Source organism: Oryzias latipes, chromosome 5 (assembly GCF_002234675.1).
Source record: "Oryzias latipes chromosome 5, ASM223467v1".
Lineage (NCBI taxonomy): Eukaryota > Metazoa > Chordata > Actinopteri > Beloniformes > Adrianichthyidae > Oryzias > Oryzias latipes.
Genome location: NC_019863.2, coordinates 334,135 through 362,108, shown reverse-complemented (window position 1 = coordinate 362,108; position 27,974 = coordinate 334,135). Strand labels below are relative to the sequence as shown.

General features: G+C 46.5%; 1 protein-coding gene across 1 annotated transcript in view; it reads right to left on the bottom strand.

Moving 5' to 3' along the window:
- Positions 1-3,480: 3,480 nt before the first annotated feature.
- Positions 3,481-27,974, bottom strand: part of ptprg (protein tyrosine phosphatase, receptor type G) — a gene marked incomplete at its 3' end in the record, with an annotated part of 152,113 nt that continues 127,619 nt past the window's right edge. The window contains 14 exon segments of the mRNA XM_023954677.1: positions 3,481-3,627; positions 7,396-7,531; positions 7,607-7,779; positions 8,300-8,434; positions 8,516-8,650; positions 8,891-8,973; positions 9,050-9,146; positions 15,644-15,735; positions 18,171-18,262; positions 20,831-20,969; positions 22,163-22,844; positions 22,934-22,983; positions 23,069-23,177; positions 27,094-27,278. Of these exon segments, the coding sequence (XP_023810445.1) occupies positions 3,481-3,627; positions 7,396-7,531; positions 7,607-7,779; positions 8,300-8,434; positions 8,516-8,650; positions 8,891-8,973; positions 9,050-9,146; positions 15,644-15,735; positions 18,171-18,262; positions 20,831-20,969; positions 22,163-22,844; positions 22,934-22,983; positions 23,069-23,177; positions 27,094-27,278 (2,255 nt within the window).

The window sequence follows — 27,974 nt, the reverse complement described above, 5'->3', positions numbered from 1 at the left end:
GTTACAGGCCTGTCATGTGACAGCAGAGGTCATGTTACAGGCTGTCATGTGACAAGAGGTCACGTCACAGGCCGGTCACGTGACATCAGGGGTCACGTTACAGGCCGGTCATGTGACAGCAGAGGTCACGTTACAGGCTGGTCATGTGACAGCAGAGGTTACGTTACAGCGCCGGTCATGTGACAGCAAAGGTCACGTTACAGGCCGGTCATGTGACTGCAGAGGTCACGTTACAGGCCGGTCACGTGACAGCAGAGGTCACGTTACAGGCTGGTCATGTGACAAGAGGTCACGTTACAGGCCGGTCATGTGACAGCAAAGGTCACGTTACAGGCCGGTCACGTGACAGCAGAGGTCACGTTACAGGCTGGTCATGTGACAAGAGGTCACGTTACAGGCCGGTCATGTGACAGCAAAGGTCACGTTACAGGCCGGTCACGTGACAGCAGAGGTCACGTTACAGGCTGGTCATGTGACAAGAGGTCACGTTACAGGCCGGTCATGTGACAGCAGAGGTTACGTTACAGGCCGGTCATGTGACAGCAGAGGTTACGTTACAGGCTGGTCGTGTGACAAGAGGTCACGTTACAGGCCGGTCATGTGACAGCAGAGTGACGTTACAGGCTGGTCATGTGACAAGAGGTCACGTTACAGGCCGGTCATGTGACAGCAGAGGTCACGTTACAGGCCGGTCATGTGACAGCAGAGGTCACGTTACAGGCTGGTCATGTGACAAGAGGTACACGTGACAGGCCGGTCATGGACAGCAAAGGTCACGTTACAGGCCGTCATGTGACAGCAGAGGTCACGTTACAGGCCGGTCATGTGACAGCAGAGGTGACGTTACAGCTGGTCATGTGACAAGAGGTCACGTTAAAGGCCGGTCATGTGACAGCAAAGGTCACGTTACAGGCTGGTCATGTGACAGCAGAGGTCACGTTACAGGCCTGTCATGTGACAGCAGAGGTCATGTTAACAGGCTGGTCATGGTGACAAGAGGTCACGTCACAGGCCGGTCACGTGACATCAGGGTCACGTTACAGGCCGGTCATGTGACAGCAGAGGTCACGTTACAGGCTGGTCATGTGACAGCAGAGGTTACGTTACAGGCCGGTCATGTGACAGCAAAGGTCACGTTACAGGCCGGTCATGTGACTGCAGAGGTCACGTTACAGGCCGGTCACGTGACAGCAGAGGTCACGTTACAGGCTGGTCATGTGACAAGAGGTCACGTTACAGGCCGGTCATGTGACAGCAGAGATTACGTTACAGGCCTGTCATGTGACAGCAAAGGTAACGTTACAGGCCGGTCACGTGACAGCAGAGGTCACGTTACAGGCTGGTCATGTGACAGCAAAGGTCACGTTACAGGCCGGTCATGTGACAGCAGAGGTTACGTAACAGGCCGGTCATGTGACAGCAGAGGTGACGTTACAGGCTGATCATGTGACAAGAGGTCACGTTACAGGCCGGTCATGTGACAGTAGAGGTCACGTTACAGGCCGGTCATGTGACAGCAGAGGTCACGTTACAGGCTGGTCATGTGACAAGAGGTCACGTTACAGGCCGGTCATGTGACAGCAAAGGTCACGTTACAGGCCGGTCATGTGACAGCAGAGGTCACGTTACAGGCCGGTCATGTGACAGCAGAGGTCATGTTACAGGCTGGTCATGTGACAAGAGGTCACGTTACAGGCCGGTCATGTGACAGCAAAGGTCACGTTACAGGCTGGTCATGTGACAGCAGAGGTCACGTTACAGGCCGGTCATGTGACAGCAGAGGTCACGTTACAGGCTGGTCATGTGACAAGAGGTCACGTTACAGGCCGGTCATGTGACATCAGGGGTCACGTTACAGGCCGGTCATGTGACAGCAGAGGTCACGTTACAGGCCGGTCTTGTGACAGCAGAGGTTACGTTACCGGCCGGTCAGTTGACAGCAGAGGTTACGTTACAGGCTGGTCATGTGACAATAGGTCACGTTACAGGCCGGTCATGTGACAAGAGGTCACGTTACAGGCCGGTCATGTGACAGCAGGGGTCACGTTACAGGCCGGTCATGTGACAGCAAAGGTGACGTTACAGGCCGGTCACGTGACAGCAGGGGTCACGTTACAGGCCGGTCATGTGACAGCAAAGGTCACGTTACAGGCTGGTCATGTGACAGCAGGGGTCACGTTACAGGCCGGTCATGTGACAGCAAAGGTGACGTTACAGGCCGGTCACGTGACAGCAGGGGTCACGTTACAGGCCGGTCATGTGACAGCAAAGGTCACATTACAGGCCGGTCATCTGACAGCAAAGGTCACGTTACAGGCCGGTCATCTGACAGCAAAGGTCACGTTACAGGCCGGCAGGTCACGTTACAGGCCCATGTGACAGCAAAGGTCACGTTACAGGCCGGCCATGTGACAGCAAAGGTCACGTTACAGGCCGGCCATGTGACAGCAAAGGTCACGTTACAGGCCGGTCATGTGACAGCAAAGGTCACGTTACAGGCCGGCCATGTGACAGCAAAGGTCACGTTACAGGCTGGTCATGTGACAGCAAAGGTCACGTTACAGGCCGGTCATGTGACAGCAAAGGTCACGTTACAGGCCGGTCATGTGACAGCAGAGGTCACGTTACAGGCCGGTCATGTGACAGCAAAGGTCACGTTACAGGCCGGTCATGTGACAGCAGAGGTCACATTACAGGCCGGCCATGTGACAGCAGATGTGTTTGATGGCAGTTTTGTCACGCTAAACTGAAACGTATGAACGCAAAATCAATGATAAGAAAAAAGTTAGATGAGACACAACGCATATGAATAGATTTGTTTTGAAATAAAGAAATAGTTTTTTAAAAGAAGCAAAGAAAAAGTATTTGAAAGCAAATATTTGACATTTTCATTTTCTACCTAGAAAGTGTTATTTGCAATGTGGCATAAATATGACCTCATATAGAAAGAATTATAAAATTCTCAACATTTGAAAACTTTTCTTTAAATAAGCAAATAAAAAAAGCCAATGTGGTAAAAATATAAAAATAAAAATTCTTACTTTGAGAACCACATTCCAGACACTAAGACAATAAGATTATTTTTCTTGGAAAACAGAAAATAAAACTTTTTTTTCTTTAAATAAGGGTCTTTTTACTTTCCTAAGATTCCGTTTTTACCGTAAAGACATAGAATTGGACATAACGTAGTTAGTAACCTGAAACTAAAGGACATATTTGGATATGGAAGGAAGTGACATTCTATCAGCAATTATTTCTGCCTCTATTGATGTTAGAAGAGCTGCAGCTCCATGAAACATTCATCAAACTTTGCCTAACGCAGCAGGAGTGAAGACATGACTTTATTAACACCAACATCAAAGATGCTTTCCGTCTCGTCATGTCTGGAAGTGGAAAACCACGTGTGAGTCGCTAACAAGCTTCTGATCAGATCCAGCTGACGGCACGGCTGCAGACGGTCAGGCGGCTGCGCAGACTCACCCTAAACTGCTTCTGAAGCCGCGTGCGGCCGCCGGCGCTTGGCGTGAGGATGCTGTTGACGTAGCTGTGCAGCTGCCAGGCGGGAACCTCCGTCTCTCGGCTGAGGATGGCCTCCGTCAGAGCGTCGTGAATGAAAACGTATTGCTCCTGGTGGGAAAGCGAGGACAAGGACGGGTCAGGTTTAAGCTGCTGCTGTGCAGGACTTTCACACTGACGCTTTACAAAAAACCCTTTTGGAATGAATTTCAGCTTCCATTCAGTGAGGATTGTTGTTTTAACACATTCATACATGCTGGAAAGTGTCAACATTTTAAACTTCACATCATCTAAAGCAGGGGTCTCAAACTCGCGGCCCGCGGGCTATTTGCTGCCCCAGCCTTAATAATAAAGTTTAATGTTAATGCGGCCCGCCAGTCTGTATGAATGACACTTTTTCAGTGTTGTGTGCGCGGAGCTGACGAACCAACCAATCACAGTGGGGTATTTGACTCTTGGGGGAGTGACACTGACCAGGCTTGAAAGCAGGAGAACATTTAAGGCAGGACACCTGACAGCCCCCTCCCCGGAGCACATTAAGGAGTTCCTTACCTTCCTTTTTAGAACGTTTTTATTTGCTCGTAATTTTTCTAAATCCATGCAGTCCGTGCTGATCTTTTCTCTGGGTCGCACAGACCCGGAGGAGGGTTAAGGTTATGGTTACGGTTAGGCGTATTAACCCAAACCAAACGGTTCTTGTGTCACTGCAACCCACCGCCCCCCCAGGAGATGAGCCATCTGAGGAGAATAAATCTGTATCTGTAACAATTGCGCCCGTTCTTTTAGGAACCACAGTTTGGATTCAGAATGAAAACATGGGAGTGGCTGATCATCTGCTCTACAATAACTTGTGACCAGAGTTTAAATGTGCAAAAAGTCATAAGAAAGAAAATCCAAAAATGGTTTCTGAATTTTATTTATCCTTTACTGATTTGTTGTTTAAAGAGTAAACTTAAAAAAAAACATTCAACACAGACTCAAAATTGGGAGCACATCCTCTCTTATCATCTTTAAATCTCAATAAGTCCAAGTTCAGTCCAGATTTCCTGACAATCATCTTCCTCCACACTGAGGGTCTCAGCTGTGGAGGAAGTGCTGCCAAGTGTCCATCAGTAAGAAGTAGACAAGAGAAGCCGTGATCAGAAGAACCATTGATGGAGGTTACAGAACTGTAGAATTGGAGTCTTCTTTAGTTTTTAATAGTTAGAATTCAACAGTGTTAACTGAACTGTGTTAATAAGGACATTTAAATCAGAAAACAGCAGATATAAAAGAATAAATAAACAGAAATGTATTACTGATTTATTTACTTATTGATTTTTTTATTCACGTATTTTATTTGAATGAGAGTTTTAAAAGTAAAGTTTCTACAGTAAACAGTTAATAATAGAGTATAGTAATAGTATAGTAAATGTTCCATACAAATTTATTGGCTCTCAGACACTCACAAGTGGTGTGTGTGCGTTATAGTTGTGGCCCTCCCCCAGTTAGACCCTGCTTTCAGTGGCCCTCAGGCAAATTGAGTTTTGAGAATCCTGGTCTAAACGCTAAAAACTCTTCTTTTTCCTGTTTTACATTCTGCATACATTCATTTTTTTTGTTCTGATTGCTTGAAATAAACTAATTCCCAAAACGAAAATGATCACTAAAAAAAACATTTGGCTTCATATGTCTAATGGTTTCCTGTGTCTACATGGGTTCGTTTGAATGACCTCTGACCTCTGTGCATCTGGCCCCTCCTATTCTGACAAACTGTTTCTTGTGAAGGCCACACAACTTTGTTCTGATGAGCCTGATTTGAAACTTCTTTGTCTTTCTTTCATAGTGAAGCCCTTTGGTTCCCTAAAGGAGTTGTAAAGTGCCACATGAATAAACTTCCATTCATTCATTCATTCATGATCCTTTCAATGAAACATGAAACAATCTTTATGAAATACAAAATAACCAAATAACTCTCTGTGATCTTCACAGAATAAAAGTCAGGAAAAGTAATAGTGATAAATGTCAAAAATAGAACCACTATGTGGGCGACAGTGGCTCAGGTGGTTGAGCGGGTCGTCCAATGATCGAAGGGTTGGCGGTTCGATCCCTGCTCCCACCAGCCAAAATGTCGTTGTGTCCTTGGGCAAGACACTTCACCCTCCTTGCCTCCAGTGTGGCTCCACTGGTGTGTGGATGTGCATGAATGATCCCGGTGATGGTCAGAGGGGCCGTAGGCGCGAAATGGCAGCCACGCCTCTGTCAGTCTGCCCCAGGGCAGCTTTGGCTACAACAGTAGTTACCATCACCAAGTATGAATGAGGAGTGAATGAATAATGGACACAATGTAAGCGCTTTGGGTGTCTTGAAAAGCGCAGATAAATCCAATCCATTATTATTATTATTATTATAAATAGTCTGTCTTCTCCCGTTGAGACTTTGAGGCGGCAGCTCCTCACGTCTCAGTTTGTGCTGAACTTCATGACTAAAACGCAGCAGCTGCACGTCTGTTGTTCATCCAGTGATGATGAAAAAGTCACATTTCTGGACAAATATCTGTAATAATAACTGTACAAATAACAAATAACTGTAAACAATGAAATCCACACAGTAAAACTCCTCACTGCACACTTTATGCACTGTCCTCAGACAGACATGAACTTCTCCATCATGTTTAAATTCTTTTAGTTCAAACCTTCATAGAATGAAGTCCAGGATTTTAGAATGAAAACAAAGATCTGATCGTGTTTCTGTAAAGGAGACACGACACAGAGGAGATTGATTGACAAGGTCTCCAGCCAATCAGGACACAGAACGGTTGGCGCTGTTTGAAAAAAAAAGCAGCACAATGGCTCTAAAAGAACGAGAGAAATCCTCAAAGAGAACAAAGTGACGCAGAAATGGATTTAGAGGGTTTCGGATCGGGGCACGGACTGCAGAAGAGTGGATGAAAGGTAACATTCTATGCGGGTCTCCATCACAGTCCAGATTGAAAAGTACATCATGTGTCTCTGATGTTGTTCAGGGGACCGGACCAAATATGGAGGAGGGCCGGATGGGCCCGCGGGCCGTAGTTAGTGGGATGAGTGAGGCTGCTTGTGTTCCAGATTTCTGAGCGTTGTCGTGGCTCATTTGTCTGTTTTTGGGTCTTTTGACCAACAGGCAGGGGGCCGAGCGGCTGAACTCTCTTCTGGTCTAGTCTCCAGCTCCTCTTCATCATTTTGACTTTGCTGCTGAATCATTTCTAACCTTTCGGTCCCATAAAGCAGTGAACCTGTGTGTGTGGATGACCTCTGCAAACAGATGCAGCAGCTGACTGCATATGATAGGATCATTTACATGTACAAAAGTGAACAGTGCTGAAGACAGCAACCAAAAGCAAATGACAGTGGAAGTAAATGTACTTTTTGGATAAATTGGGCAGCCTGTTGTGATGCCAGCCAGTTTCTCCCTGACAGTTGTCATATTTCTGTCTTTGAAACATGAATAAAGCTGCTGTCTGTCTGTCTGTCTGTCTGTCTACAACTGAACATGTCTGACCAGTCTGCTCCTAAAAGAGAAAAACTGGTGTCGTCTTCTAATCAACAGACTTTATTAGTTTGAGTAAGAACATTTATTGTGTTTTTACACAAAAACTGAATCCCATTAGTGAGTTTCCTTTAAGGCAGAGCCGCTGTGGACGGTCCCTGATTCCAGAGACAAACAGACTGTGAGCAGAAGAACTCAGGCTGTTTAAAAAGCTCATGAGCTGAATGTGTATGATGGGATGGAGTGACGGTTTCCCGTCTGTGCTGCACTACAGCTGCAGTCAGGGTGACCTTTATCTGAATTGATTCCATAACTGCTTTTCCACCTTAAATCAGGATGACCTTTAGTGAGTGACCGCTGTGAGCGCCGTACCTCGGTCTGGACCAGGTAGTTGCGTTGTGTGCGTATGTGTTTGAGGAAGTCCAGGACGCTGACGGTGCCTTTGTCCTTGATCTGCTGCAGCATGCTGTCGATGACGATGTACGTTCCCGTGCGGCCGACCCCTGCACTGGAGAGCACAGCGGACCACCGTGAGCGGCTCCTCCGGAAGCTCCAACCCAGCCGGTGCCGCCGCTGACCTTACCTGCAGTGCACCAGGACCGGGCCCGAGTCTGCGGTCCGAGCTGCAGACGAGCGGTGGATGAAGGTGAGGACGGGCAGGGTGTACTCTGGAACCCCCATGTCCGGCCACTGCGTGTAGTGAAACTGGACCAGGACGCGCTCGTTCAGCTTCCCTTTAGGGTTTCCCTTCTGACACTGAAACGTTGGGAGACAGGAGAGTTAAACCCTTTCACAGCAGCATCAGTCTGTGACACGTCAGACGCTAAAGGATTAACCCCCCCCCCCCCCCCCCCCCCCCCCGCAGAAGATCCACAGCATTTCATTAGACCCTCAAACACCACACATGAATAAAAAGGCTGGTTTCCTGTCAAATAGTTGGATTAAAACAAGGATGTCAGTCATCTGATGGAGCCAGCCACTGTTCATCGTCCTACATGAATTAGAAAACGACAGCAAGCTCATCCTAATTCAAGAAAAGCTGAATGGTTTTTCTGTTGAATGATGTTCAAACTCTAGATTCACTTCATGAAATGCCTTCTGCTACTTTTAGCAAATAGTAGAAAGAGCAAATCATGGCTGGACTTTTTCTGTTTGAGGTAATGAAACCCAAACAAGTCAGACGTTTCTGTTTTTTTACTTTTAGAAGTCAACATTTCCAGGCCAGCTTTCTTTAATAACCGTTATTTCCACACAAAGACTTTTCTCGTGTTTTCACCTTTTTGACCTTCGTGTTCCTGATGAGGAAGTGCCTCACTGTGTAGCAGGCCTGCACTTTGGTGCTCTTCAGCGTCACCACCACGTTGCCGTACTGCTCGCTGTTCTCCGTTGGCCAGTACTGGTCGCACTTCCTCTGCAAGACACACGCTTAGTCATTCAGGAGCACGCATGACGCAGAATCCTGCCTATGCTCGGTGCAGAGTGGTGAACCTACTCTTCCTTTCTCCACCAGGTTTGTGATCATGACGATGATTTCCGTGTTCTGCTGCCACACCATCCTCCAGAAGTCCTCAAACGTGGACTTGAGGGGCCCCTGAGCCGCTATGTACGCTCGGGGCTGATTATAACCCTGAAACCAAAGGACATCACTGCTTTCCTAACTTCTGCATGTCAGCAGATTCCTCACATGAAATGACAGAAAGGGATCCTATTTTTGCATAATTTCACAGGTTTCATATAGATGCTAATTTAGTATTTCCTCCTCTCACTCTGACTGTAAACAATGGCTTTCAGCAGCAGGATGTTTCATCTTCATACACATCTCACTGATAAGCAAACCTGGAGTTCTGAGTAAAGCAGAAGGTCTTACGTCCACGTAGTTGGCGTTGATGTAATCTGAGTGTTTGGCGTCTTTTCCCGCCAGAGCTCGCAGCTTCACCCTGCTGTGGTCATCTAAGCACACAGACACGTAAAAGCCCACACAGAAACATTGATTTCACAGCGGTAGACTTGTAATCAGATTACTCACAGGCCATGATGTTGATGTATCTGTTTTTGTGCTTGTTGTCAGGATGATTTGAATGCTCTGCTGTGATTTTCAAGTCAGCCGTGGAGCGCTGGACCTCCTGCAGAGGAAAAATAGATTTTACTAAACAAGGAGCAAAAGGCTAACGCTGTTATCAACTGACTTCAGCTTTGACGGGGGCTTTCTTTCAGTGGGGGCTTCCTGTTTGCCAACATAAAGCTGCTTTCTTTACATCAGGAGCTCAGGATAAAGTGGAGAGTCTGTTTCAAGGTCACCGAGTGGAGCAGATGCTTTCTGCCACGGGGGTCCAATGACCCGCTTCTGTCTTCTTCACCACAAACCATCCTCAATACCATCACTGTTCCTTAAATGAACTGTCACACGGAGTGACTGGATGATGCCTTCATCCATTTTCTTAACTCAGTTACCCAGAAGTTTGAGTTTCTGCCTATCCTGTCAGAGCTCTGATTAACCTCCATATCTCTGATCCTCCTCTTCATCTTTGTTTTAAGCACCCCAAGCACTCTCATCACTGCACACCACCCCCATCCACAGCCATACCATCTCTGCCCCCCATCTTCTCCCCCCTTTTCCTCACTTCTGATCAGGTGAGGAGAGAACTGAGGCGACTTAAGACCAGGAAAGCTGCAGGTCCAGACAGCATCTGACCCGGACTGCTCAGGGACTGTGCTGACCAGCTCTGTGAGCTGGTCACCTACATCTTCAACCTGAGCCTGAGTCTGGAGACGGTCCCAGTCCTGTGGAAGACCTCCTGTGTGGTTCCGGTTCCTAAGATGGCGCACGCTAAGGAGCCGAATCACTTCAGACCAGTAGCTCTGACCTCCTACCTGATGAAGACCATGGAGAGCCTCATCCTCAGCCACCTTCACTCAGTGGTCAGCACCGAAACCGACCCGCTGCAGTTTGCCTACAGGCCACAGTTTGTGAGGCTACACAACTGTGTGTCAGAGGTGGTGGTTTCCAGCACTGGTGCTCCTCAGGGGAAGGTGCTCTCACTGTTCCTCTTCACCCTTTATACATCAGACTTTACGTACAACACCGGGAGTTGTCACCTCCAGAAGTTCTCTGACAACTCGGCCATTGTTGGTTGTGTGTCGGGGGGGAACGAGCTGGAGTACAGGTCAGTCATCAAGGACTTTGTGGACTGGTGTGAGCGTAATCACCTGTGCTTGAACACCAGTAAGACAATGGAGATGGTGATTGATTTCCGGAGGAGAAAACCACAATACACACCGGTGAGCATCCAGGGCTCGAACATTGAGGTAGTGGACAGTTTTAAGTACCTGGGTGTTCACCTCAACAAGAAACTGGACTGGACTCAAAACACCGATGCCCTGCATAAGAAGGGCCAAAGTCGCCTCCACCTTCTGAGGAGACTGAGGTCCTTTGGAGAGTGCAGGCCTCTCTTAAGGACTTTCTATGACTCTGTGGTAGCCTCTGTTATCCACTACGCCGTGGCCTGTTGGGGAGCAGGCAGCACAGACCGGGACAGGAAGAAACTCAACAAGCTGGTCAGGAGGGCCAGTTCTGTCCTGGGATGTCCACTGGACTTTGTGGAGGAAGTGGGTGAAAGGAGGATGTTGGCCAAGTTAACATCCATCATGGACAACACCTCTCACCCACTGCATCAGAAAGTGGAGGCAGTGAACAGCTCCTTCAGCTGCAGACTTCTACGACCCCCATGCAGGAAGGAACGGTTCCGCAAGTCATTCATTCTAAAAGCTGTGAGATTGTACAATGCCACAGTTTAAACATGCATGTACAAACCGGTTATCATGCATCCATAGCCCAGCCGAATATTCTCTCTTTTACATAATTAAATTTTAATGTTACCTACATAACATATGTTATGTTATGTCATAATAGTTCGCTCACTCAGCAACAAAATGGATGAACTGGCACTGCTGATGCGTCGGAACAGGGACTTTTCTTCCTCATGTGCCCTGTGCTTCACGGAGACGTGGCTCAATGAGCAGATCCCGGACTTCGCGCTTCATTTGGAAGGATTCCAGCTTCTCCGCGCGGACAGACATCGGGACTTCTCGGGAGGAAAGTCCAGAGGTGGAGGTGTCTGCTTTTACATCAACAACGCCTGGTGTTCGGATGTGACTGTAATCTCCACGCACTGTTCTCCTTCGGTGGAATACATCTTCACTAACTGCAAACCATTCTACTCCCCACGCGAGTTTGCTTGATTCATTCTGGCCGCTGTTTACATCCCGCCGAGCGCGGACGTGCACGAGGCACAGCGCGCGCTCGCGGAGCAGATTCTATGTGTGGAACGAACTTTTCCGGACTCTTTAATCATTATCCTCTGGGATTTTAATAAAGAGAATCTGAGCCAGGAGCTCCCTAGATACAAACAGTTTGTCAAATGCCCAACAAGAGAGCAGAACACGCTGGATCATTGCTATACAACAGTCAGCGGGGCTTACAGAGCCGTGGCCCGCGCGGCTCTGGGCTTCTCGGACCACGCCCTGATTCACCTCATCCCCGCATTCAGACAAAAGCTGAAGCTCTCCAAACCAACAGTGAGGACTTCCAAGATGTGGACCAGCGAGGCTGTGGAGGAGCTTCGCACGTGTCTGGACACAACGGACTGGGATGTGTTTAGAGCTGCCACAGACAGTTTGGATGATTACACAGACACTGTGACGTCATACATCCAGTTTTGTGAAGACAGCATCATCCCAACAAAAACCAGGGTCAGTTATAACAATGATAAACCCTGGTTCACACCCAGACTGAGACAGCTGAGGAAGGAGAAAGAAGCAGCCCACAGAGCGGAAGACAAAGAGAGCTATAAGGCCGCTAAGTACCAGTTCTCTAAAGAGGTGGAACAGGCGAGAACTCGGCACAATAAACGCCTGGAAGACCAATTCTCTGTCAACGACGTCACCTCTGTTTGGAGAGGGCTCAGGCAAATCACGAACTACAAGCCCAGAGCCCATCATGCTGCTGACGACCTACAACTGGCTGAGAGGCTTAACACCTTTTATGCCAGGATTGAGGTCCCACACCCCTCCTCCTCCCCCCTCACTGAACAGGTTTCCTCAACAACTTTGGTGCCACTTTCCTCCCCCACCACTATCACTGAGGACAGTATGACCCCCCCAGACCACCTCTCCCCCACCACTGTCCTCTCAGTGACAGAAGAGGAGGTGCATAAGCTTTTCTGGAAGCAAAACCCACGGAAGGCTCCGGGTCCGGACGGCATCTCCCCTGCCACCCTGAAACACTGCGCAGGCGAACTGGCAGCGGTCTTCACAGACATTTTCAACACCTCCCTGGAGTCCTGCCACGTCCCGGCCTGCTTCAAACGGTCCACCATCGTCCCTGTCCCCAAGAAGCCCCGCATAACTGGCCTCAATGACTACAGGCCTGTGGCACTCACGTCTGTAGTCATGAAGTCATTCGAGCGACTGGTCCTCCCCCACCTCAAATCCTTCACCTCCCCCCTCCTGGACCCTCTGCAGTTCGCCTACAGAGCCAACAGGTCTGTAGACGATGCCATCAACCTGGCCCTCCACTTCATCCTGCAGCACCTGGACTCCCCGGGAACCTATGCTAGGATCCTGTTCGTGGACTTCAGCTCTGCGTTCAATACCATCCTCCCCTCTCTGCTCCAGGAAAAGCTCCTCCAGCTCAACGTGCCTGACTCCACCTGCAGGTGGATCACTGACTTCCTAATAGACCGGAGGCAGTGTGTGCGGCTGGGGAAGAATGTCTCCACCACCCAATGCATCAGCACAGGAACTCCACAGGGCTGTGTACTTTCCCCTCTGCTCTTCTCCCTGTACACTAACTGCTGCACCTCCAGCCATGACTCTGTCAAACTGATCAAGTTTGCAGATGACACCACCCTCATCGGACTCATCTGTAATGATGATGAGTCTGCCTATAGGAGGGAGGTGGACCGGCTGGGTTCGTGGTGCAGCATCAACAACCTGGAGCTGAACACCCAGAAGACAGTGGAGATGATAGTGGACTTCAGGAAAGTCACAGCCCCCTCACCCCCTCTCACCCTGTCAGACTCTCCCATCACCATAGTGGACTCTGTGCGTTTCCTCGGCACCACCATCACGCAGGACCTCAAGTGGGAGCCATCCATCTGCTCTCTCCTCAAAAAGGCCCAGCAGAGGATGTACTTCCTGCGGCAGTTGAAGAAAGCCCGGCTGCCGGCCCAGATGATGGTGCAGTTCTACACGGCCATCATTGAGTCCATCCTCACCTCCTCCATCACCGTGTGGTACACTAGTGCCACAACCAGGGACATTAACAGGCTACAGCGTATTGTGCGCTCAGCAGAGAAGGTGATCGGCTGCAGCCTCCCATCTGTCCAGGAACTATATGTCTCCAGAACCCGGGGACGTGCAGGCCGGATAGCTGCCGACCCTTCTCACCCTGGACATTACCTACTGAAACTACTCCCTTCAGGCAGGAGGCTAAGGTCTATCAGGACCAGAACCTCCAGACACAAGAACAGTTTCTTTCCCTCTGCAGTCAGACTCTTAAACGCCCTGTAACCCCCCCCAAATTTCACTTAAATGTCCAACCAGTCACCAGCCCACTACCTGCACCTTGAACATTCTCAGTTTGCACTGTTTTGTCACTCCTTGCACTACTGACTCTATTTATATTTTTGTTTTGTGTAAAAATTTTGTGTCGAAATTTTGTTGTTTACTGTTCTTCTGTTTTATGTTGCACATTTGCACCGAAACAAATTCCTACTATGTGTAGCTACACAGAATATGGCAATAAAAACCTCTTGAATCTTGAATCTTGAATAGGTGTAGATTCTTCTTGTTGTTAAATGTCATTACTTTTGCATTTTTGCACATTGCTGTTGTTCTTCTTTTTTCTCCATTTTGCACTGAACTGCTGAAACAATTGAATTACCCCAACGTGGGATCAATAAAGAATATCTTATCTTATCTCTTCTAAATCGCAGTCTAAATCCGTTCAACGCGGTTGTTCAGAGAAAGACCTGCCTGCACCTTTTGCTGGGAGAGAAAAGCACACGCCTTCATGGTTCAGTTCACTGATGAAGCACAATTTATGACAAAGGTCAGGTCAATATTAGCTAAACTAGAGGAGAACAGACATCTTCCTTTAATTGTCTGCACATCTGAAGCCCATTTTGGCAGTAGACTGAGAGCTGAAGGGTTATTCAGACCACAATGCAGACCACAATGCAGACCATCATGCAGACCACAATGCAGACCACAATGCAGACCATCATGCAGACCACAATGCAGACCACAATGCAGACCACAATGCAGACCACAATGCAGACCATCATGCAGACCACAATGCAGACCACAATGCAGACCATCATGCAGACCACAATGCAGACCACAATGCAGACCACAATGCAGACCACAATGCAGACCATCATGCAGACCATCATGCAGGCCATCATGCAGACCACAATGCAGACCACAATGCAGACCATCATGCAGACCACAATGCAGACCACAATGCAGACCATCATGCAGACCACAATGCAGACCACAATGCAGACCACAATGCAGACCATCATGCAGACCACAATGCAGACCACAATGCAGACCACAATGCAGACCACAATGCAGACCATCATGCAGACCACAATGCAGACCACAATGCAGACCATCATGCAGACCACAATGCAGACCACAATGCAGACCACAATGCAGACCACAATGCAGACCACAATGCAGACCACAATGCAGACCACAATGCAGACCACAATGCAGACCACAATGCAGACCACAATGCAGACCACAATGCAGACCACAATGCAGACCACAATGCAGACCACAATGCAGACCATCATGCAGACCATCATGCAGACCACAATGCAGACCACAATGCAGACCATCATGCAGACCACAATGCAGACCACAATGCAGACCACAATGCAGACCACAATGCAGACCACAATGCAGACCACAATGCAGACCACAATGCAGACCACAATGCAGACCACAATGCAGACCACAATGCAGACCACAATGCAGACCACAATGCAGACCACAATGCAGACCACAATGCAGACCACAATGCAGACCACAATGCAGACCACAATGCAGACCACAATGCAGACCACAATGCAGACCACAATGCAGACCACAATGCAGACCACAATGCAGACCACAATGCAGACCATCATGCAGACCATCATGCAGACCACAATGCAGACCACAATGCAGACCATCATGCAGACCACAATGCAGACCACAATGCAGACCACAATGCAGACCATCATGCAGACCACAATGCAGACCACAATGCAGACCACAATGCAGACCATCATGCAGACCACAATGCAGACCACAATGCAGACCATCATGCAGACCACAATGCAGACCACAATGCAGACCACAATGCAGACCACAATGCAGACCACAATGCAGACCACAATGCAGACCACAATGCAGACCACAATGCAGACCACAATGCAGACCACAATGCAGACCATCATGCAGACCATCATGCAGACCACAATGCAGACCACAATGCAGACCATCATGCAGACCACAATGCAGACCGCTCTCAGCAGATTGTTTCTGAGGGAAATGAAGCTAAATGTACCTCGAACTCCTCAGCAAAGCCTTGCATGTTGTTTTTGTAGAGCTCCATGCAGTGCTTCACAAACTGCTTGACGGGGACGGCCTCCATGTCATCTGCAGAGGAAATGTCACACATTTAGCAAAACTCCGTTTTTGATTTCCTTTTGCAGGAACATCTAAAGAAGATGAGAGTTTGTTATTCCTGGTAGCTTCTGATGAAAAATCTATGGTGGCCCTGAAGAGCAAATCAACTCAACAAATGCAAACACATGTTAAATATCACAACAATAACTAAGAAAACAAAACAAATAATGACAAACATTTTAGAAATCAAAGCAGAATTCCAGAAACTAAAACTTAAAAAATTTTTTGTAAGAAAAGTCATTTCCAGAAACCAAAAAATGATTGTCAATAGGCCTGCACGATTTTAGAAAAATCTGCAATATGCGATATCAGTGTTTGAAACTGCGATGACGGTATGACTTGCGATAAATGGAAAAATAGAAAAGCAAAAATACCAATACATTTTGGTTTCAGTGTGAGTTTTATTCAAATAATTCAACACAACTTAAATTAACGTGCATGTTTTATTCAAAAAGAAGAAAATATATTTACCATAGAACTTGCCAAAACTATGATGAATGATTACAAAAGATTTATATAGATTCCCAGGAATAAAATAGGTTGGTGTCTCCTACATTTCCATTTTACTGCAAGTGTTATTAAATAAGTCAACATAACTTAAAATCCAAGTCTTTTTCAAAAAGGAGAAAAAGTTAAGACCTATAGCTGTGGCCAAAACATAAATGAACAATGAAGAAAAAAGATAGAGGCCCACAACTTAAACGTGACCTAGTATGAACTAGGGCTGCACGATATGAGGAAAACTTGCGATACTAGTGATCAATATTGCGATAACGATATAATTTGCAGTAAATAAACAAATAGAAAAATAAACAAAAACATAATTCCCATTTCATTGCAACAGTTTAAAAATTATACTCCAAATGACCCTCGTCGACACGGGGGACAAACATCTAACATAATAGGACTCCATCTGATTGGTCAACAATGGGAAGGCGTCCATCTGATTGGTCAAAGCATAAAGGGATTTATTTGATTCGTTAAATGCTTCAAGCTGCAAGAAGATTGTTTTAAGACATTTTGGGTTTGCGATTTATTGCGATATTCGCCGTCTTTTGCGATATGCATATTGCAGAGCTGGATATTGCGATAACGATAAATTTGCGGTATATTGTGCAGGCCTAATTGTCAAAAAATTAAACAGACTAGAAAAGTGGAAAAGGAGGGCAAAGAGTCGTCACTGAGTTTGAAGAGGAGGGAAAGCAGAAGGAGGTTTTAACCCAAACGTTGACTGATCAATCAGCAAACCTCCTCCTCAGAAGACAGAGCCGAGCCAAATGACTTATGTTGAAAATCAGCAATGTTCCATAACACCCACCTTAGTTTCTTATTCTGTTTTCATGATTAAACATTTTATTTAGATTCCTGGAAATGAATTTGTTTTCTGAAACATTTCATTTTTATTCTGTTTTAGTTTTTTTAATTATGTTTTGGTTTCTAAAAAGTAAACTTTTCCTTATTTGTTTGGTTTTTATATTTGTCATTTTGATCCCTAATGTTTTTTGCAGTGAGTGATTTGCACTTTAAGGGTCACCGTAGAAAACAGGCAAACGAACGGTGATGATTTATTTCCAAACACCGTTTCTGTGCTTGTGGTGGTTTATGGGGGGAGCCTCTGTCCATCACAAATCAGCCCAAAAACCAGCTGATGAGGCGGGTCTGACCAAGCCGGGCCTCAGCTGCCATCGGCGCTGACACTGGCCGATGTCTTAACTAACACGCCCCTGCAGCTGAGGGGGGGGGGGCTTCTGCCCCACGTCAGAGATTACTGTGAGCTCTGATTTATTAATCTGATCATTTGTCAAAATGTCTTTTGGTTGGCTGGTTAAAACTGTTCCCAGATCTGTTCCTGTGTGGCGAAAGGCCTGTGAGGCAGACTGTATTAATAAAAGAAACAGGAAGAAAGAACAAAAATGAACAAACAAACCACGTGAGGAAAAGAGATGGGAGGAAAGAGAAATTGGACAGAAAATATAAGACATTAAAAGGAAAGATAGACAGTACGAGAGAAACTGAAGAAGGAAGGAAAGGACAGAAACAAGGACAGACAGAAGGAGGATAAGAAAAAAGGAAAAAATCTGTCTGCGGGTTGAAGTCTGAGCGAGCCGCGACTGCATTAAAACGTCCCTGAGCTTGAAGCGACGCTGAAAGCAGAGTCTGCTATCGACGAGCTGTCAGCGCGCTGCTGCCTGGGATATTACGGCCGGAGAGAAGTCCGTCACGCCGCTTCTACTTCAAACAGTCACTTCACCTGGGATTTAACAGGAAGTGAGCAAACCAAAAGGTCCAGCTCATTCAGGGATTTGAACCGATGAGGAAGTATTACGCTGTCCAGCTGAACAGATTTACCCCAGAGAAGTGTCTGCCCACAGCCCCCCCCGGATCATAAGAACACAGGAGGTCACCTGGAATGGGGATGACGGGGATGTTGTCATTGGCCACCACCCTTGGAGAGCTGCTTTCCTCCACATAGAAATGCGCCGTCTGGAAAAACTTCCTACAAACACAAACACGTCATCAACACCAACGAAGACATTAGGGTACAAGAACCGCCTTCACAGGCCGTTTGTTAGCAGCAAAAACTGCTGATGAAACCTGAGAGTGACCACAACACAGCGGGTCTGACATCAGGGCCGACGACGGGGAGCAGGAGAACACACGACACACAACCACACCCACAAGCTTACACACATAACCTCCCTTCATCTCCTACAGACCCACCCGATCATCTCCTCATCTACTGTAGAAACTTCCAAGTTGTCTTAAGAGACCAAAAATAAAATTATAATCATGTCGTTTTCAACCAAAAAAAAAAAACAGTTGTTATTGTGGACATAGCTACTGCAGAGCGGCAGGTTTTCGTTGGAAATCCGCATTTGAGCTGTGAGCAGGACATGGAGTAAGCCTGCCCTCACTTCCCATCATCTCTTTTGTTTACATTCTGTCCCTCTAGCTTACAGCCTGTCAAAACCCCAACCTAACAGAAGCGGTGGCACAAAAACAGCAGCAGTATCAGATCTGTCGGTCCAGTTCTGATCCAGATTCCAGCTCAGACTAGAAAACACAGACGTTCATGGATCTGTTGGTCTGCAGGTGGAGGATCAGAATGGAGCAGAGCAGGACGACTGGAGACTGTAGCACCTAAACATGGCTACAAGCTTTTTAAACTGGATTTTTTCATCTGCTCCTGTTCACAAGGATTTGAATAAAGGAATACTCAGGAATATCATTTTAAGCCTAATGTTACTTATATTTCTCCACAACTATGAGAAAATGCAGCAAGAACATGTTAAAAACACCACAAACACGATTCTAAATGGAGTGGGTCTTTACATACAAATGTGTCAGGACTCTAAAAAACCAAACTTTAACTTAGACGAGAACCTTTGGGAGAAAAAACTCAATACAACAACCTGCCGCAATAACATTTCTATATACAATGTTCCTAATTTTGAAATCCTTGCCTGCATGAGAGTCAATATTAGTAAAAAAGTCAAACCTAGTTCAGCCTAATCTTTCACAGCCCGAGGCCAAAACTTTATTTCAAGAACTCCCAGCAACCCACCACTCTAGAGATATGTCTAAAATATTTAGCGGTACATCAGTTAAAGAAAACACTATAAGAAATGGTCCATCTCTTCAGGTTAACACAATACAGATTCTAGACATGTTTTTTTCTCAACGAGACAAAAATATCTACAGTTCTGAAGTGGCACTGAAGTGAGAGATGAATGTAAAGTCCTGGACATCCGCCGCATCCTCACACGCCGCATACCAACACGGAAAACTCCTCCCATTCTGGAAAATCTCCGGTTTGTCCTACCTGGACGTGCTGCAGAGCAGAGAGCAGAAGCTCGTCATTCTTTACAGGCCAGGAAAAAATGGGGCTTTGCAGACAGACGGGGAGAGGGGAGTGAGAGAGGAAAAAGTCATGGGGGAGGAGAGTTCCCCACTGCCTTTCATCCCAGCCGCCCCATCTAATGCCCCCCTGGAGGGCAGATGTGGCCCAGCTCCCTGAGGGGTGCTGTCAACACCTCCTTCCAGGCTCCGCCCCGCACCTGCAGAGGAGCCGGCTGCAAAATCTGGGATGAATCCACTGAAGATCCGCCCCAGCAATAGCCTGGATTTGCCCTCTGACGGGGCAACAAACACGCAGAGCCTCAGAAGCTTCCAGATGCCCTCCCCGAGTCTGGCAATTAATTCCATTGTGGATGTGCTCGTCACACAAAGTACCACAAACCCAGGAGCCCATCGGTCATTCATGAGGAAACGCAGGCGTGACCAGAGAGCTGCTCCCCCGTCACCCGAACACGGCACAGAAAGGAGGTTTCATCCTCAGTATGGCCCCCTCCCCTGGGAAAGAAGCTATTGTCTCTGAACAGTGGGAGTTGTCAAAACAACAGCTGTTTTCATCTCCAAACTGCCCCTGCCTTTCTGCTCAAATACCCCAGCGGTGCGGTTCCCCCCCTTGAATCCGCTGCAGTCATCTCTTTCCAGCTGTCTGTGAGGCGGAAGCCATGATCTTATTTATGTCACAACTGTATTATCTGCCCCGTGAGGGGCTAAAAACATCGTCCTAACAAAAGAAGGGGCAAATAAAACCTCAGACAAGCAGCAGCAGTAAATATGCCCAGCACCAACGGGGGGGGGGGGGGGGGGGGGGGGGGGGGGGGCTCCTCATTAACTAGCGTCCCATATGCACCAGTGGCCCGGCCGCCTTAATTATCAGGGCTGGGAATCAACCCGGCGGATGAAGACACAGCTGGGACCGGTGGTGAAACCCCCTCTCCCCCCGGGTGGGGGAGGGGCATGCTAATGTGTGGTAACGCCACGGTTAAGAATGAAGCGTGTTCATCTTCATGCAACATACATGTGAACAGAAAAACCTGGAAATGCACCCGAACAGATGAAGACGAGGTTAGTGGTGGAGGAAGACGGCTCACTTCCTCACACACAGCACACATCCATCTGCTCCAGTAATTATGATCACACACCAGTCCACATGCTCCCCCCCCAGCTCTGCCCTCCCCACAAACATCTGTGTGCTGATGTGCTGAGCGCTCACCTCCAGTAAACCATCACAACCAGCAGCATGATGAGGCACAGCAGCGTGAGGGCCGACACCACCACCAGGGGGACGATCCACACCATCCGGCCCATGCTGGGGTGGGGGCTCCGCGTCCCGTTGGACAAGACGGTTGGATCTAACAGGATACAAATACATACAACTGACTCCAGCAGTCCTGTTTCAGGGAGAACTACTGCATTTTCTGCATTCATCACTTTGAAACTGAAAATGTATTCAAGTCTGAATGGTGGTCTTTTGACAGGATTGTGCCGTTTTAGGCTGAATAAAAAAACGACCCGTGTCGTTTCTGGACATAGTTTCTGCAGAGCAGCAGTACTTCATTAGAAATTCACCTCTGAGTTGTGGGCGGGGCTTTTTGTGGAGTAAGCCTGCCCTAACTTCCACTCATCCCTTTGTCTACACTCTCTCCTGCTACCACTAGCTTACAGCCCCTCACAACTCCAACCTCACATTACCCGAGCAACCAGAATGGCGGTGGGCTATCGGCGCGGTCCAGCCGTTCAGATTGGAGCCAGACTCCAGCTCGGATGGGAAAACCAAGATAAATTAGACGTCTACAGGTGGAAGCAGGAGTAAGGACCACAGCAGGGAGCTGGAGGCGTGTTTCTACCTAACAAATATGCTCTTCTTCAAATGGCATTTTTTCATCTGATTCTGATTCACAAAAAAAACCTCAAAAATACAAAAGAAGCAGTGTGATTTTGTACATGTATGTCCTCAATTTGTAGAAACTGCCACAAGAGCATGTTAAAAACAGCAAAAACATTGATCTTATTAGAGTGGGTTTTAAATAAAACAGTAAAATAACAATTCGCTGTCCTGCTCCTGCAGTTATCTCTAAATACAGTAGCACTGCCATATTTTAGGCTTCATCTTTTTTCCTTTCTTTCCACAAATGTAAACTTTGCAAAGCCTATCAGAACAACCAGTGATGTCAATCTCTGTTCACATAAACTATCATTTCTGAAAACAAAAAAGCAACAGGAACGCTCTCCCTTGAAGCAAACTCTTCTGAAATACCCTTAAAAGAATTCCTGGAGGCAGAAAGCCTCGAGCAGATTGCCGTTTTCCTGCTGGAGGCTTTTGTGTTGTCGTGACACGGAACCCTGAGGCGTCGTCTTGTCATGAGTCGGTAACCAGACTAGTTACCGTCTTTTATCAAGTTATTTGTTCTCCTAAATTGAGCTGGGAACTGTTGGGAGTCTTTAAAGAACCCTGCTTTGCTGTGAGACAGCTGCAGAGCAGCACTTGCTGAGAGTTTGGAGGTGATTAGTCTCTGTGATGTCTAGACAGATCTGGTTCACTCACCGGTGTAGACGGAGAACGGCCAGCGACTTTTCCCATCAGCACCCATCTTTGGAGAGAGGGTGGTGCTCTCAGGGATCTGCATCTCTGCAGTGTTGTTTTGGAAGTCCTGGGTAGAGACTTGGTTTGTTTCTGTGGGTTTCCTCTCAGTGTTCATCATCCGATCAACATCTCGGTTCTCAATGTCTTCGGTTGTGGAGGAAGGAGTCAGGACCAAAGGCTCCTCAGCCACAGTGCCGTTTGCTTGTTTCTCCACTATATCAGGGGGATTCTTGGTCTTTCTCTTCCTTTCATCCTCTTCTTCTTCTTGCTCCCCTTCCCCTTCATCCTCCTCTTCCTTGTCCTCCTCTGTAGCCTTTTTATCCTCCGATGGCTTGTCCGTGTCAGCCCCCTCGGATGCCGTCTGCTGTGTGCTGGATGGGTGTGTTGGCTTCTGAGTGGCTTGAGGGGCCCGAGTGGGCCCGACAGAACTCGGCAGAGAGGAAATGACCCCTCCACCGACCCCCAAACCTGCCAGCAAGGTGCTGGTCACAACGGAAGCCACTGTGGCCTGACTGCCACTAGAGGAGGGACCCATTCCAGTTGCCATGGACACGAGGGAGAAGTGAATACCAGAGGAGGTCCAAGTGGAGGAACCCGAGCTGATGGGAGCCATGTCTGCCGTGGAAGCTGGAGAAATAGTGGGCTGAGGAGAACAGCCGCAAAAGAGAGAGAGTTTAAGCAGGACAATGACACAAAAAGAAAATTAGCATCGCCATTTTCTGGTCCACTAACCATCCCCGTCTTCACAATGCGAGAGCCTTCAAAGATTCTGGTTGTATTTGCTGCAGAAGAGAAAAAAGGAAAAGGGATCGATTGTGTGCATGGAGAAGAAAATGAGTCATTGGCTGGAGGGTTTTGAAAATCTACCTCTGAACAACAGCGTCTGGCTGAAGTCACTGCGCAGGTCATGCTGACATACCGCCTGCACTCTGAACAGGTACAGGACGTCAGGAGACACATTAGTAATGACTGCTTTCTGCAGGAGAGAAGACCAAACACATTCAAAGAATAACTACAGAGTAATCCACTATTGAAAGAGTGGCTGCTAAAGTGAAAATATATTAGATTACAGTCAATTGTCTCTTTCCTAATTTAATAGTATTCACACAGATGGTTATACTTTGATTGCCTCTGCAGGAGCAGAGATGCTTTCCCTTAAAATGATGCCGATAAAGTGGGCAGGGATAGAAACTAGAAATGGAAAATGAAATTAAAGTGGGCGAGTGAAGAGAACGACAGCAGAGAGGAAAAACGGACGGCTCTGACTTGGAGGCTAAAGCAGTTCTTATTCCTTTCCTCGCCTTTTCAAACCCCAAATGCTGGAAATACTAACGTGCAGGTCTTCATCCAAGACAAATGTGATCCAAAACCATCACGAAGCCGAACATCTATTGCTGCCAGACCCAAAGATGTCAGGGTTCAAAGGCATCAGGAACAAACACAACACCTTACCTCAACACCTTCAGCAAGTCTGCCCACATTAGAGCAGCTCCTAAACTGCAGGGAAGTCTCCTGTCTTTATGCTTTTCATGACAATGCAGCAGAGCATAAAGCCACTTTAGGGGCTGTACGGAGAGCTTAAAGGTCACTAAATGTTGCGAGAAATTGCCCGCAACATTCAGTTGGCAGCAAAAGGAGATGGCGAATGAAAGCCCATCTCTGCTGAACATCAAACAGAGCCATCGTGGCGTGGTTGGAAATGTTCTGAGACGGATAAATAATAAACCATCTCTGGACGAGCGCAGCATGGACTTCATTTGTAAGGCCGTCCCTGACAGCTAGAAGCTCCTTTGCATATTCATTTTCATGTGCTTGTCCATCATGCCTTTGCTTAAGCTGCTAGATGCTAAGTTAAAGATTCCCTCCAGGCATGTTTTTAAGGCCTACAGAACAAACCCCACAGAATAATAAGAAGCCTTAGAAACTATTTCCCCCTACTAAACAAGTCCAATTACCTGGTTTAAATCTCTTCTTCCCAGAAACCGTGAATATTCATAAAGTGCTCATTTTCCACGTGTGGCTGCAAAACGTCTCATCATCTCATTCATTCAAAGTGTGTGAGTAATGGAGGCATTTTAGCTTCATTATAAATCAGCGTTTGCTTAGAAAACTATTAAAATATCCTAAAACCATCCTGTATGATGGGAAATGGTTTTTGGAGGGATTATATTCAGTAGAGCTGTGACGAGTATTCGAGTACTCGGATGTCTGCAACCTGTTCCAGAAAATGTAAGTAGGAATATTAGCAACACTGGAGATCACTGATTCAAGATAGTTAACCTTTTTTGGAGATGAAAAGTGTGTTTCTGGTATTTCCAATCAGGATGAGAAAAGGCAGCTTATAAATCATGTCTGTAGGAAAAAGTCTAGTCAGTTTAGGTTGAAGGACTGAGTTTTTTTCTAATTGTTACAGTCCTTTTTATTTAGGTGTCGATGTGTCTTCATTTACTATCGTCTTGTCATCTACCGATAGAGAACATTTGTTGTTTGATGATACAAAGTGACAGGGATGTTTGTGTTTTGTTTACTGCTGAGGTTAACTAGGAAGTTGACAGAAAACCTAGAGTTTGACATCGTCAACTCAGACTTTATTATAGCTGTTTTGATTTGTTCCTTCCTTGGACTAATGCGGGACGGCGAGTCATCAAACTGGGTCACAGACAGACGGCGTCTGAAAGCGCCATGGTTGATGGCGTGATTCCTGAGATTTCTGTGGAGCTCTTCAAAATAAATAAACCTGATCTCTCAACAGCATCCATGTCTTTCATGCATTGGAAATAAAATATACGCTCAATGCTTCTAGTCACGAGGCTAAATCCATAGTCTGAGACATGAAGACATTTTGACACGTTTGACACGTTTGCTGTGAACGCATCGTTACGTTGGGCTTGGCCGATATGTTCAGTTGTTGCACTTTTTCTCCCAAAAGTGCAACGTATACTCTAGTGTATATGATTTCGTCTTCTTTTTCATGCATGCTGATCCTTATACGGCGGAGCAACTTAAGCCTCATTTCCACTGAGCGGTATTTGGTATTTGAGCGTTTCCATTATCAAACGGACCCATTAAGCTGGACCGAAGTGCTCCATGTTTGGACCCCCGTTGGTTGTAGGTCCATAGAAAAATGGAGAAGACCGGTTAGGGTGGAGTTCATGTAGAAACCCATTGACTGGCTTTGTATATACGAAGCACCAAAAGCCAAGTGGAAAAAGACGAGCTGCTGGATGACAGTCATTGTTCCAGCTAGCTTCACCCGGCATGCGCTGTGACGGTCCAGCTTTGAGTGGAAACACTCACCTGAATTGCCTGGACCATTCTGAACAGGACCAAAACATAGAGTAGCTGAAAAGACCGGGTCAAAGGTCGCTTCAATGTTGGCCTTACTTTTACAGGCATCAATACAAACAAGGAACCAGCACAGCAGCAGTAATGCCAAAAACCTCTGGAGTAGGGCTGCACGATATGAGGAAAACATGCGATATGCGATATCAGTGATCAATATTGCGATGACGATATGACTTGCAATAAATGAACAAATAGCAAAAACAACACAAACATTTCCATTTCACTGCAAAAGTTTAACTTAGATAATAGTCAAAATACCCTAAATTAGTCTCCAAATGACTCTCGTCTAATCAGGAGGGCAACATCTAACATCCGATTGGTCAACAACGTGAAGGGCTCCATCTGATTGGTCAAATGCATAAAGGGATTTTTTTAAATGAATTAAATAGTTCATGTTGCCATAAGATTGCTTTTAACATTTAAGGTATACCATTTATTGCGATTTTTACCAACTTTTTGCGATGTGGATATTGCACAGCTTGAAATCGCGATAACGATAAATTTGCGATTAATTGTGCAGGCCTACTCTGGGTCATCCACCCCGTGACATTGACAAGTGCCGATTTTCAAATGCATGACCAACCTGGAGGTGGCAGTGTCTCTAGGGAACTGATCCCAGGCTTCTGAACTGGTTTTGACCATGACTGTTTATATTTAGAGGCAGTCGTGCAAACAGGCCTTTCAGAGACGCACGGTTGGGTGTTGAAGTCCCAGAAACGGCAAAGAATAAAAAGCAGGACCAGCGAGAAGATTATCCAGTGTGAAAAGAAGCATCTCAATAGGTGCCATCTCCAACAGAGAAGATCTATTTTCACAGACGCAGAGCATATTCTGGTGGAAAGATATGGCCGAACCTGGGTCATTTTAGCCATTAATTAAGCATCTGGGACCAAAGAAAATAAAACTATAAGTAAACAGTACATTAAAGATCGAAAAATGAAACTCAATTTGCACTGAATTTGCTCTACAAATCTGTGATCAAAGTCTTTCATGCTGCCTGAAACCAGAACAGAACTTTCCAAATTATCACTGGTTTTCACATTTGTACAAGAAAAAGTGCAAACATCAGTTTGTTTACGCCTCAATTGGTTTGAATTAGCTTCATAACCCTGTAAAACAGATTCCCACTTCAAAGCCTGATTTAAATTTAAATGGATGCAAAACAAAGACAAACAAAGCAGAGATCAATAGATGATGCAAACTGTCACATCTGCGGGAAGGCCAGAGGTGCTCATTATACAAACATCGCTTGTGACGCATCAATTTTCAGAGACGGGCCTGAGTTTCTATTCTTAGACAGGTGAGTGACAGGGACGCGTCCTGGTCCTCATATCAACCAGCCGCCACATGCAGAGTTCATCACAAGCTGTCTCCCCTGTTTCACACCGTCACTGATCACGCCAACCCTTTATCCTGATGGATCCATCTGCGGCTCCCTACAACACTCAGAGCTGTTAAGGCGACACGTTTGTTCAAACGCTGATTCAAGAAGAGACAGGAAAAGGAGGGAAGGATTCATGGCCATTCTGTCTCCAAAGAACACTCACCATTCTCTGGTCCCCCGTTTTGGTAAAGGTCTTTTCATCTGCAACGTCCCGCTTCACCCAGCTATAGGACACCATGTAGCCGGTGATGGGGGGGTGGTAGATTGTCAGAGGGCGTTCCCAGCTCACCATCAAGGCCGTCTGGTTCAGTGGCTGGATCTTCATGCTCACTGGGGCACTGCTACATGCTGGAAAGCCACAAAGAAAACAGCATTCTGAGGAAAGGTGGATAGAATCCATTTATCGATCTGAATCAATCCAAGCTTCATAGATCAATAATCGAACCGTACAAGTACAGCTTGATCTTTTATGTCTTTCGTTTTCCGGTGACCTAACGCTACTCTCATGAGATTTTGTGAGCTTTGGAGAGATCAAGCTTTAAAAACAATCATGGTGGACAACTGTAAAACTGCTAGACAGTTTACAAAATACAACTGGAAGGTTCATGGAACATTACTGAGATACATCTACACTGTCACTTCAACAAAAACAGCAGTAAAGCCGGCGTATAATGGAGTTTCCCATAGGACGGCTCATGCTAACGCTCGGTCAACCCAAACATACGTTTCTGACTGAATGAACAGCTTTAGAGACTCACAGGCAGGAATTTTCCAAACTCTTTTAAGGAAACATTTTTTTAAATAACCATTTGTGGTCTAAATCAGTCTTTTTTCCCCAAATCTTCTGGAATACAGTGTCCTGCTATAGCGCCAGCTCATTTTTGTTGGAGCTTCTCCTTTTGCATAACTATGTAACAGTCCATGGTGTAACAATCTCATTGATTTATTATTTCACTGACAAATTTGACAGTATCAGATTAATATAAAGATCTTCCAAACATTTATAGATTATTAATGTGTTTCCATACAAATATGTCTAAATGT